At 53.3% G+C, this 11,640-nt stretch overlaps 1 protein-coding gene and 1 long non-coding RNA gene across 4 annotated transcripts in view; one reads left to right on the plus strand and one right to left on the minus strand.

The window, feature by feature from the left end:
• The window catches only part of ZNF205 (zinc finger protein 205), a 7,903-nt gene extending 3,548 nt beyond the window's left edge, over nucleotides 1-4,355 (minus strand). The window contains exons 1-5 of one of the 3 annotated variants that reach the window (XM_011982602.1): nucleotides 4,235-4,355; nucleotides 3,433-3,503; nucleotides 1,418-1,631; nucleotides 1,082-1,173; nucleotides 454-574 (exon numbers count right to left, since the gene is read on the minus strand). In XM_011982602.1, the coding sequence (XP_011837992.1) occupies nucleotides 454-574; nucleotides 1,082-1,173; nucleotides 1,418-1,631; nucleotides 3,433-3,489 (484 nt within the window). In that variant the 5' untranslated portion in view covers nucleotides 3,490-3,503; nucleotides 4,235-4,355. Of the gene's footprint in view, nucleotides 1-453; nucleotides 575-1,081; nucleotides 1,174-1,417; nucleotides 1,632-3,432; nucleotides 3,572-3,966 lie in introns of all 3 variants that reach the window. The other 2 variants (XM_011982601.1, XM_011982603.1) reach the window with 2 other exon arrangements.
• On the plus strand, nucleotides 1,393-6,309 carry LOC105541535. The gene is made up of 3 exons (XR_001006350.1): nucleotides 1,393-2,017; nucleotides 2,098-2,189; nucleotides 5,818-6,309. It is a non-coding gene; the product is annotated as an uncharacterized LOC105541535 (long non-coding RNA).
• Nucleotides 6,310-11,640: the final 5,331 nt, after the last annotated feature.

Consider the following 11,640-nt stretch of genomic DNA (forward strand, 5'->3'; position numbering starts at 1 on the left):
TAACACGGTGAAACCCCGTCTCTACTAAAAATACAAAAAATTAGCCGGGCGTGGTGGCGGGCGCCTGTAGTCCCAGCTACTTGGGAGGCTGAGGCAGGAAAATGGCGTGAACCCAGGAGGCGGCGCTTACAGTGAGCTGAGATCGCGCCACTGCACTCTGGCCAGGGTGACAAAGCAAGATTCCGTCTCAAAACAAAACAAAACAAAATCAAGTAAAATTAAAAACTCAAGGGCTCTACCCACATTTCAAGCGCTCAGCGGCCACACATGGCTTGTGGCTCTCATCCTAGCACACACAGAACATTTCCATCATTATAGAAGTTTCCATGGAACAGTGTGTCTCGAGGGACAAGGAGAAGGGTGGGAGGGACAGGGAGGGAAGGGAGGAGAGAGGAGATGGCAGAGCAGGACCCCTCCCTAACACACCAGTCCCCACTCCAGGCGAGTGCTTACCCAATGACAGCCCGTTTCTCTTCTGCAGGACATCCCTGTAGAAGTTCTGCTGCGTGTGGTCCAGCCGACCCCACTCCTCCCGCGAGAGGTACAAGGCCACATCCTCAAAAGTCACTGGCATCTGAAACAATATGAAACATCCACTCTCCAGGACATGCCGTGGACAGGGTGGAGGGACACCGTGTCATGAGATGTGTGGTGAGACCCTGGACTCCCAACCCGCTGTCTCTAGTGAGGCCTGCCACTTCCATCTGATGGGGAAGCAGGTGAGCCACCCAAGGCCTTCTGGGGCGTTGAGAAAGAACAAAGACCAAGCGGTATTTTCAGGGACCACAATTAAGACTTAGGATGTCCATGCAGCCCCCATCCTCAGCTCAGACCTCAGAGGATGGCTCCAAACGGCTCCCAACAAGAGGTCCTGTGTCTCTAATTCCTGCTGCTTCTCCTCCAGCCTTGGCCCAGGCCTGACCATAGGCCTTGAGCCTGGAAAATTCCAGCAACACTAGCAAGAGCCCCAGGCTTCAGGCTTGGCTGCAAGTGGGGCCCGCGGGGTCCTGGCTTTGCACACAGAACCAGCAGATGCAGGAAGGGCTGAGCACCATGCAGGGGTTGGGGAAAGGCCACTCACCTGGGACCAGGCAGTGAGGAGTGCCGCGGCCATCTGCCGGTCTCTGGTCCTCCCCTCTCGGGAAAGCACCGGGATCCGGGGGGAAGGGAGGGCTGTGGAAGGAGAGGGGTCCTCAGGGTGACCAACTCATCCTGCTGGACCTGCTGCTACTCCAGCTGCCTCAAACTCCGCCCCTGGCCCGACCCAAGGACAGGTCAGATGGCTCTGAGGCTGCCATGGGGAGAACACGTCCCTTGCCAGCATGGAGACTCTCGGCCCCACCTGGACCTGGGCTGAGCCACCACCTCCCCATAGCTGCCTCCCTGGGAAAGCGCCTCTTCCCCATCCCTCTCCTACCTCCGCCAGGCAGGAAGAGAGCTTTCTCCTTAGAGCCGTGACTTAGGGGTGCCCAGCCCCAAGCACCTTGAGCCCCATCCTCCTGCGATGCCCCCTCGGGGTGTAGCTCTTCTGGCTCCGTCTTAATGTGCAATGACTCCTGAGCGTCCCCTGAAGGCACTGCCTCCCCCAGCTTAGAAAGCATTTCCTGATGAGAATGTCCACGATCTGGAATCTAGAGAGGACAGCCTCATCAGCACCCGGATGAGTGGGAGAGACACCCAGAGCTGCATGCCAGGGCGTTCCGGCAGGGTTGGACACCAACATGCAAGACACAGCTTGAAGGACTGTCCTTGCTGCCTCCATTGAGCTCACCCCAGCAAGGATGGGTGGCAAGAGGAGGAATATTCATCAAGCTGCTGCCACAGTGCCGGTGGGCGTGGTGCCCGAGGGCAGCTACCCCTTCTCAGCTCTGCCTCACACTGACCTCAGCAGTGTAGACTGTTGTTTATTAGTGTACGAGGAAAACAAGTGTAGTGGCTTGAATAGTGTCCTCTAAGAATCCATGCCCTCCCTGAACCTCAGAATGGGGCCTTATTGGGGAAAAGGGTCTTTATACAGGTAAGTTAAAGATCTTGAGATTAAATCATCATAGATTTAGAGTGAACCTAAAATCTAATAATGACTTATGTCCTTATAAGAATACGAGAGGACACAGAGACACAGAGAAGGAAGCAGAGACTGGAGGGATGCCCACATCAAGGACACCAGGAGCCCCCAGGAGCTGGAAGAGGCAAGAGAGGATCCTCTTAGTCTAGAGCTTTCAAAAGGAGTGTGACCCTTCCAACACGTAGATTTTGGACTTCAGTCCTCCAGAACTGTGAGAGAGCCAATTCTGGTTGTTTTCAGCCCCTGAGAGGGTGGAAACTTGTTACAGCAGCCACGGGAGACTAACACACCAGGGCTGGGGATGAGACACCCCATGACCACATAGCTCAAAAGTCAGGGAGGGCCCTGGTGGGGCTTCATCCACAGCACAGGGACTGGCTGGCCTTCTGCTGGGGACTCACACCCCTTCCTGCATGCCCTGTCTGTGTTTGGGTCTTGAAGAGAAAGAACCTCAGGCCATGAGTCAGGGTGCCTGGGTGCCAGACCCAGCGACACCCCTCCCCAACCAGGTAGCCTTCAGGACGCAGCTGCTCTGCCCTTGCACAGAGCGGTCATGAGGTTCACACAGATAATGATGGAGAAGGAGCTGCCGGCTCAGGAAAGTCCTGGATAAACACAGGGCGGTGCTGGTCATTATTCCCCTCCCTGTGCGCACCAGACAGAAGCCAGCGCCAGCAGAGAATGCCAAAGTGTGGGGCTCTACTGACACACACAAGGTGTTGAAGGCACACGGGAAGTGGATGGGAAACTGAACCATGCTAACAACTCTTTGTGCTTCTGTGGTATGAAAACCATAGATGATGACGTCTCATGCCTATTATCCTTAGAACCTCCCCATGACCCTGCGAGACAGGTGGGAATGGCAGGCATGTGGTCTGGTTCCCAGAGGCCAGGGACTGGCCCCTGGCTTGTTGATGACTCACTCTCCTCCCACTCCAAGCCCGAAGACCCAGGTCCCCCACAAATAGTAATTACACACACACACTGGTAGCAGGTACAAGGAAGGGGAAGGACCGGGAGCTCGGACCCAGAGAGATGAGAAGCTGTGGTTACAGATGGAGAAGCACAGGGAAGGAGAACAGGTTTCCCTGTGTGCTCTGAGCACTGCTCAGAAAGAAAACCTCACCGACAGGACCCCCACCCGGACCCCTGCCATCTCTTGTGGCCACTGACTAGAGAATTCACCAGCAAAACAAAACTGTTATGCTGTAAATTCCAGACAGAGGGTGCTACCCAGCATGCCACCTCTTCTTTGATCCCCCCACCCCAGTGAGTCTAACTCTTCCAGGGGTCCAGACTCCGTGCCTTGAAAATCTCCGCACCAGCCTCTTCCATCGCATGCCTCCCTCACCCAGCCCCATCTGTACCTCCGGGGGTGTCTCCTTGTCCTGGGTGGCCTGGATGCCTCCACCGTCTGCAGACATTTTCTATTTCCGAGCTAAAAAGAACAGCTAAGTTGTTTCTGCCTCTTTTTGTCCAAGCCCCCTCGAGCTTCTGGCCAGCAGCCTGGAAGAGCAGAGAGAAACCAGCCCTCGCTTCCTGGACACCTCCAAAGAGCCCTGAAAATCCCCACGAGGACCAGCGCTCCCTGTCCCAATCGGAAAGAAAGTCTCCCATACCCTATCCAATGGTCCCACTCTCTGTGATGTTTTCTGGGTCCTATTTTTGAAAGAATGCTATTTTGTATTGTCCCCTTTATCGGTGAAGCAAGAGCCTCGCATCTCAGCGTAACCGGCTCAGGTAAAGCCGAGGCTAAATTGGAATTGCTATTTCCTGTCATCAGGAGCAGAAAGTTCTGCAGAGATCCTGCAAAACAGGTGCTGGTGGGGCCCCGCCCGTCAAGGCCAGGGGCAACCAGGCCCTGCTGTCCCCGGACCCCAGGACATGCACCGTGTCCCTACCTGACTCCCAGCCCCACCAGGAATTCAGAAATCAACCTGCCCGCTCTCAGCAGCCCCCTTGCAGCTGCAGCCACCTGCCCCAGGCCTGGAATGCCCATCCTCCTCTCAGTCCTGGCAGACAATGTCCTTCTCCTTCCCATACCCAGTCCTGGCCCCCTTCTCTCCTGCCAGCTTGAAGCCTTCCACCTTTGACCCCATCCCCTCCTGCAAGCTGATCATCTGCGCCGGTCTCAGGATCCAGATGCCCTCCCTAGCACCCCCTTCTCACCAGGGTGGAGGCAGAGGGGGCACCTGCAGCAGCGGGAGCCCCCTCCCCCGGGAAGGGAGTCTCCACAGCCTGCACGGGGCGGGCGGGGGAGCCGGGTGGAGACTGGGATTAGGGACAACAGGAAGTCCCTCCCAGATCCCATTCCCCATGCAGCCGCAGCCCTACAGCGTTCCCAGTTTTGAGGGTTCCGGGTCTGGAGTCCCGAGCCTGGGTTGCACCTGCTCTTGGCCTGGAGGTGACTCCCAGAGCCTCAATGCCAGCTCGTGAGGATGGCTTTACCCAGCCCGCGTTCATGATGCCAGCAAGGCAGGGCCACCAAAACAGAAAAATGGAAGATAAATTTTGTGGAAAGATTGTGTTATTTGAAATTTCAAAGAGAGCGCTGCAGTCGTCCTCACAGGTAGAAAGAAGGACATTTTGCAGGGTGGAGAGGGCAAGACCATTTATTTTAGCACTCGGGGTTTCTGAAGGTTGTTGTCTCCTGAGGGATCCTGAATTCATTTAAGGACTGCTAGTCAAGGGCCCTCTGGGTCCCCCCAAGACGGGCACAGAACTCTCTCCCTGAGTGAACGTGGGAAACAGGCTGGGGACTCCCCCCAACCCGGATGCCCCACACCTCGGGAAGAAGTTGTTAAATCTGATTCTTCCAGACCCATTTCAGCTTGGGGATAGAGGGTGTGATCCTGCTATAAATGGGGTCCTAAGTTCTCAAACACGCCTGGCAGCTGCAGATTCTGCCTTTCAGGCACCGTTTCCCTTTACACCCTGAGAAGTAAGGCCTGAAATGGAGAGGACAGAGACTGTGCTTTACTTTCTGGGGGAAGGAACCCTTTCTGCTGGGCAGGCATGGGGCTGGGTGTCAGGAAAAGGGCCAGGGACCTAGTCCTGGAATCAGATTCCAGGAAGGTTCCCTAGGAAACGCTCCCATGCCTGCTGCCTTTGGCTCACCAGAATCCCCTGAGATGCACAGCTTCACACAGTCAGACAGGCACAGAGTTGCTTCTATACCAGCTTGTGATGTGCTGTGTGGGCTCTCAAGGGTTTGTTTATTTATTTTGTTATTTGAGACAGGATCTCACTCTGTTACCCAGGCTGAAGTGCAGTGGCACGATCACAGCTCACTGTACCCTCAACCTCCTGGGCTCAAGTGATTGACCTCAGCCTCCCAAGTAGCTGGGGCCACAGGCGCCTGCCACCATGCCTGGCTAATTTTTTTTTTTTTGAGACAGAGTCTCGCTCTGTCGCCCAGGATGGAGTGCAGTGGCACAATCTTGGCTCACTGCAAGCTCCACCTCCCAGGTTCACGCCATTCTCCTGCCTCAGCCTCCCGAGTAGCTGGGATTACAGGAGTGTGCCACTGCGGCCAGCTAATTTTTGTATTTTTAGTAGAGACAGGGGTTTCACCATGTTGGCTAGGCTGGTCCTGAACTCCTGACCTCAAGTTATCCACCTGCCTCGGCTTCCCAACATGCTGGGATTATAGGCGTGAGCCACCGCGTCCAGCTAATTTTTTTTTTAACTTAGTTTCTAACACTTAAAAATTGAGACTCATAAAACTGATTCTTTTTTTTTTTTTTTTTCAGACGGAGTTTCACTCTTCTTGCCCAGGCTGGAGTACAATGGCGCAATCTCAGCTCACCCCAACCTCTGCCTCCTGGGTTCAAGCGATTCTCCTGCCTCCGCCTCCTGAGTACCTGGGATTACAGGCATGTGCCACCACACCCGGCTAATTATGTATTTTTAGTGGAGATGGGGTTTCTCCATATTGGTAGGCTGGTCTCAAAATCCTGACCTCAGGTGATCCGCCCACCTCAGCCTCCGAAAGTGCTGGGATTACAGGCGTGAGCCACCATGCCCGGCCTATAAAATTGATTCTTTAAAAAAAATTAGAACATTTACCGATGCTGGACCCGCCTTCCCCACCTTCAGGGTCCACTTTCTAGGTGGCCACAGTGCCTACTTGGCCCCTATAGCATTTGAGTTTGCAACTCTGCTTTTGGAGTTAAACATGTTTTAGGAGTCCTGGGATTCTGATTGATGCTATTGTCAATTTGATGAAAGAAAAATTACTCCTGTGGTTTGTGTCTGGTGTTTTCCAGGTGTTCTGTTTTTGGGATTTTGTTGTTGTTTTGTTTTTGTTTTTGTTTTTCTGAGACAGAATCTCGCTCTGTCACCTAGGCTGGAGTGCAATGGCACCATCTCAGCTCGTTGCAACCTCCACCTCCCAGGTTCAAACAATTCTCCTGCCTCAGCCTCCCGAGTAGCTGGGATTACAGGAGTGTGCCACTGCGGCCAGCTAATTTTTGTATTTTTAGTAGAGACAGGGTTTCACCATGTTGGCCAGGCTGGTCTCAAACTCCTGGGCTCAAGCAATCTACCCACCTTGGCCTCCCAAAGTGCTGGGATTATAGGCTGAGCCACTGTGCCTGGCCAGGTGTTCTGTTTTTGTTTTTGATTTTTTAGAGATGTGGTCTTGCTATATCACCCAGGCTGGTCTCAGACTCCTGGTCTCAAGTGATTCTCTCGCCTTAGCCTGCTAAGTAGCTGGGACCACAAGTGCAAGCCACCACACCCGGCTTCTAGGTGTTTCAATCCTCAAGGCGAAGAGAGACATGCAACTTAGCAAGTCAGTACTGTATTCAAGCCAGAGTGAGCAATGAACTGAAAGCTGAAGTGGGGAGGAGTCCTGGAAATGATGACACTCTTCACTCTGCCAACCAGGAGGAGAGCTGAGTGTCCAGGGTCAGGGAATTTGTTCCTGAAAGGGACCCTTTCACCCCACACAGTCCCAGGAGTGCACCAAGCCCCCCAAAAGTGGATGTGTCGATGTGTCCTGACTCTTGGGCAGAAGTTTCTCTACCAGCAAAAGGGGACACTTTAGGGATACTGGGGGAGTCCAAAGGTTTGGATCCCTCCATGGGATCACCTAAACTAGGTCAAATGAAGTCTGAGCATCTATTTAATTGTTCAAAGAATATTTATTGGACATCTACTATAAGGCAGACATTAACTTCTTCTTGAGAATGAGAGGTATTCCTTCCAAGGCTGGCTTTTGGATCTAGGCAGGTCTAGGAGAGAGGGTTACCACAGTTTCCATGTGGCAATAGCAGCCCCTAAAAGAGCTCCAAAAGGCGTCAGGGCAAGGTGAGTCAGTAAGCAGAGCAGACATTAAAAACTTAAACGGGGCCGGGTACAATGCCTCGTGCCTGTAATTCCAGCACTTTGGGAGGCCAAGATGAGCTGATGGCTTGAGCCCAGGAGTTCCAAACCAGCCTCAGCAACGTAACGAGACCCCAAATCGATTTATTTCTTTATTTATTCATTTAGAGACGGAGTTTTGCTCTGTCGCCCAGGCTGGAGTGCAGTGGCATGATCTCGGCTCACTGCAAGCTCCACCTCCCAGGTTCACGCCATTCTCCTGCCTCAGCCTCCCGAGTAGCTGGGACTACAGGCGCCAGCCACCACGCCCGGCTAATTTTTGTATTTTTAGTAGAGATGGGGTTTCACCGTGTTAGCCAGGATGGTCTCGATCTCCTGACCTTGTGATCCGCCCGCCTCAGCCTCCCAAAGTGCTGGGATTACAGGCATGAGCCACCGCACACGGCCGACGATGACAAAGTTTTAAAATTTAAGAATTCCATACAAGTCCAGCAGAACACACCTGCTGTCTGCATTCAACTCACAGGTCATCTGTGCAGGGACGTACTTACCTCTCAAGAATTGACTATAACTGGGGCTGGGCTCAAGAATTGACTATAACTGGGGCCGGGCACAGTGGCTCACGCCTGTAATCCCAGCACTTTGGGAGGTTGAGGCGGGCGGATCACTTGAGGTCAGGAGTTCGAGACCAGCCTGACCAAAACGGAGAAACCCTGTCTCTACTAAAACTACAAAAATTAGGCGGGCATGGTGGCACATGCCTGTAATCCCAGTTACTTGGGAGGCTGAGGCAGGAGAATTGCTTGAACCTGGGAGGCAGAGGTTGTGATGAGCCAAGATCACGCCACTGTACCCCAGCCTGGGCAACAAGAGTGAAACTCCGTCTCAAAAAAAAAATTGACTATAATGCACAAAGCTGCTTAGCAGAGCTTCGGGCATAGGAAATACTGAACAAATGCCAACTCCTGTAGCTGGCGGCTTCACTGACTCTGAGTAAGGAGAGGACTCCTCCTTTAGTAAATAAATGATGATCTACTCTCAGAGATCGACCTGACAGTTAAGTCAAGACTTAAAGAATAATAAAAAATAGGGGAAAAAGACCCATCTGAAGTAAGAAAAAAATAATAGGTACTAATTAAGATGGCTAAGCCAGGTTGGAGACAGGGAGATGTAGATTGCCTTAGGAAGGAAGGAAAGAAGGAGATGACCATAGGGGAAAATAAGAGAACTGAGCAAGGTAAAGAAAAATGAGAATAATAAAGAGCAGAGCAGTCCTGGCGCGGTGACTCACACCGGTAATCCCAGCACTTTGGGAAGCCAGGCGGGCGATCACGAGGTCAGGAGTTTGAGACCAGCCTGGCCAACACAGTGAAACGCCATCTCTACTAAAAATACAAAAATTAGCTGGGCGTGGTGGCGAGCGCCTGTAATCCCAGCTACTTGGGAGGCTGAGGCAAGAGAATGGCTTGAACCTGGGAGGCGGAGGTTGCAGTGAGCCGAGATGACGTCCAGCCCGGGCGACGGTGCGAGACTCCGTCTCAAAAAAACAAACAACAAAAAAGAGCAGAGGAAATATTTAACTCTAAAAGAGGAGAAAAAGAAACCAGCAGAAGTGTTAGATAGGACCCAGGGAATACGCATTTTTAAAAGATGAGAATTCCCAGGGCCACCGGACACCAGGGCGTGAGAGCCTCCGGAGGCGGGGAGGCTACCCGGTCCCCGAAACCAACGCGGCCGCAGGAGGCCCAGGAGCCCCACGTGCATCTGTCCGCACAGCCCAGCTGGTCCGCACCGCCCAGCGACTCAGTTCACAGAACACAGACGCTGGAGCGAGTCGCCCAAGCAACGGCCCCGCCTCGCCCACGGGAGGCGCCGCTGATTGGCCGCATCCCCGTGGCCCCGCCCCCTCCCCTGCCCCCACCTCCCCGCCGCCCTCACCTGCGCGCTCTGGTCCGCGTCCCCGATCGGCAGCTCCACGGAGCGGGGAGGGTCACCCTAACGCGGCCGACCCCGGCCGGTGTCTCCGCGTTTTCCGTCCGGCTGCCCCATTGCAACTTCCGGCTTGCTGAGCCTTCTCGCGGCGCCCCACCTGTCTGGCCCGGGGCGCGGGGGCAATCGCCGCTAGGAGCACGCGGCGAGGGCACCCTAGCCTGGAGTCGGCTTCCGCCCGTGGGGAAACTGAGGCTGCCTGGTCGAGGGCCTCCACGGGGGAGCGCCGAGGCCTCCTCCATGCCTGGGACCCGGGGGTCTTAAGAAGGAAGAGTCCAACCTCCGGGACTGGGATTCCGATCCATGAGGCGCCAACACCCGCCAGGGCGCCCGGGTCCAGCCTCCCCGGCCGAGGGTCGGCCTCACACTCCCCTGCTTCGGGTGTTTGGTTTTGTTTCAAAAACGGAACGATACTATATGGTCTACCTGGGACTTGCCCCCTCTGTGTCGGTGATATATATCTTAGAGAATGTTCAACATAAAAAACATAGAGAAAAGGAGAAAAATAGGAGAAAAATGCAGCGTTGCCTTGCTTTTTTTTTTTTTTTTTTTTAAAACTAGGGTGCATTCTCTTATATGGGTCTGTTACAGTTTCCTTAACCAGGCTTCTACTCACCACCCACGTCTTGACACCCTTGCCTTCCAGTAACAGGAAACACCCCAACAGCTACTACGGTTGAGCCTTGGTGGCTTTCTAGGAATGAACAGACATCTGAGCTTGCAAATAGGGCGGGAGTGGAGGCTATCCTCATACGCCCGCGGGTGTGTCCTCAGCCCCAGGATCCTGGCCTAAGCCTGGCTCACAAATCTCAGCCTGGGCAGCCTGCCTATCACAGTTGGGAAAACAGCCTATTCCTGTCTTGAACAAACCCCGGGAGGACAGGAAGAGCATCCCTAGGCAACAACACCAGGTGCTTCTCACTCTGTCGCCGAGGCTGGAGTGCAGTGGTGTGAGCTTGGTTTGCTGCAACCTCTGCCTCTTGGGTTCAAGTGATTCTCGAGCCTTGGCCTCCCTAGTAGCTAGAACTACAGGTGCACGCCACCATGCTGAGCTAATTTTTTGTATTTTTAATAGAGACGGGATTTCACCATGTTCATCAGAATAGTCTCTAACTCCTGGCCTCAAGCGATCTGCCCACCTTGGTCTCCCAAAGTGCTGGAATTACAGGCGTGAGCCAGCACGCCCAGTCAGCGCTTCTTTATTTGATTATCAGGCTTGTTAGCATCAGGCAAGCTGTGAACTTCAGGACAAGAAAACCCCAAATACCCACATCCTAGTATCCAGTACAGTGTCTCTACCTGGGAGCTGAGACAGCTTACAGGATGGATGGGCCGGAGACTCTTTATTGGAACTAAGTTCAATAGTCCCTCACGTAGGCTTTGGGGTTGGCCCTGTGGGTTGGAAATTAGGGTAAATTAAATTACTTTCCCTTTAGGGGTTGGTGGATTTTTAGGAAGCCGGGACTCTGTCATCTTCTGAAAATACCCATTTCTGATGCTACTGCCATTCCGTGTTACCTGATACTCAAAGCATCGCCCAGTGTTGGGTGGAGTTTCGGCTGCATTCACTCATACATGAGCCAAAGTCGCTGAAGCCAGCAGGGATGGGAGCCTGAAGGAGCCACTCTGACCAGCGCGGCATTGGAGGAACCCTACTGGAGGCCCCTCACGGGAGCAGATGGCAAGGGCGCCCAGGTACCTGCCTTGCTGTCCTTTTACTTCCTATCCCCACCCCAGTCTTGAGATTCCCTCCTCTCCATTCTTTCCCACAAATCTCTATCATGTTCTTCTCACTCTCTTGAGTGTGAAAAATGTAGAATTTCCATGTTTTCATCTCATTCTTTTAAAAATTGTGTTTCTGTGGCCGGTTGCGGTGGCTCATGCCTGTGATCCCAGCACTTTGGGAGGCCAAGGAGAGCAGATCACCTGAGTTCAGGAGTTTGAGACCAGCCTGACCAACTGGAGAAACCCCATCTCTACTAAAAAAATATATATAAAATACAAAATTAGCCAGGTGTGGTGGCGCATGCCTGTAATCCCAGCTACTCAGGAGGATGAGGCAGGAGAATCACTTGAACCCAGGAGGCAGAGGTTGCAGTGAGCCAAGATCATACCATCGCACTCCAGCCTGGGCAACAAGAGTGAAACTCCATCTCAAAAAAAAAAAAAAAAATTCTGTTTTTGCGAATGCTTTATACTGTTTTGTTGTTGTTGTTATTGTTGTTTTAAGAAACCGGCCGGGCGCGGTGGCTCAAGCC

The sequence above is a fragment of the Mandrillus leucophaeus genome, unplaced genomic scaffold (genome assembly GCF_000951045.1).
Source record: "Mandrillus leucophaeus isolate KB7577 unplaced genomic scaffold, Mleu.le_1.0 Scaffold240, whole genome shotgun sequence".
Lineage (NCBI taxonomy): Eukaryota > Metazoa > Chordata > Mammalia > Primates > Cercopithecidae > Mandrillus > Mandrillus leucophaeus.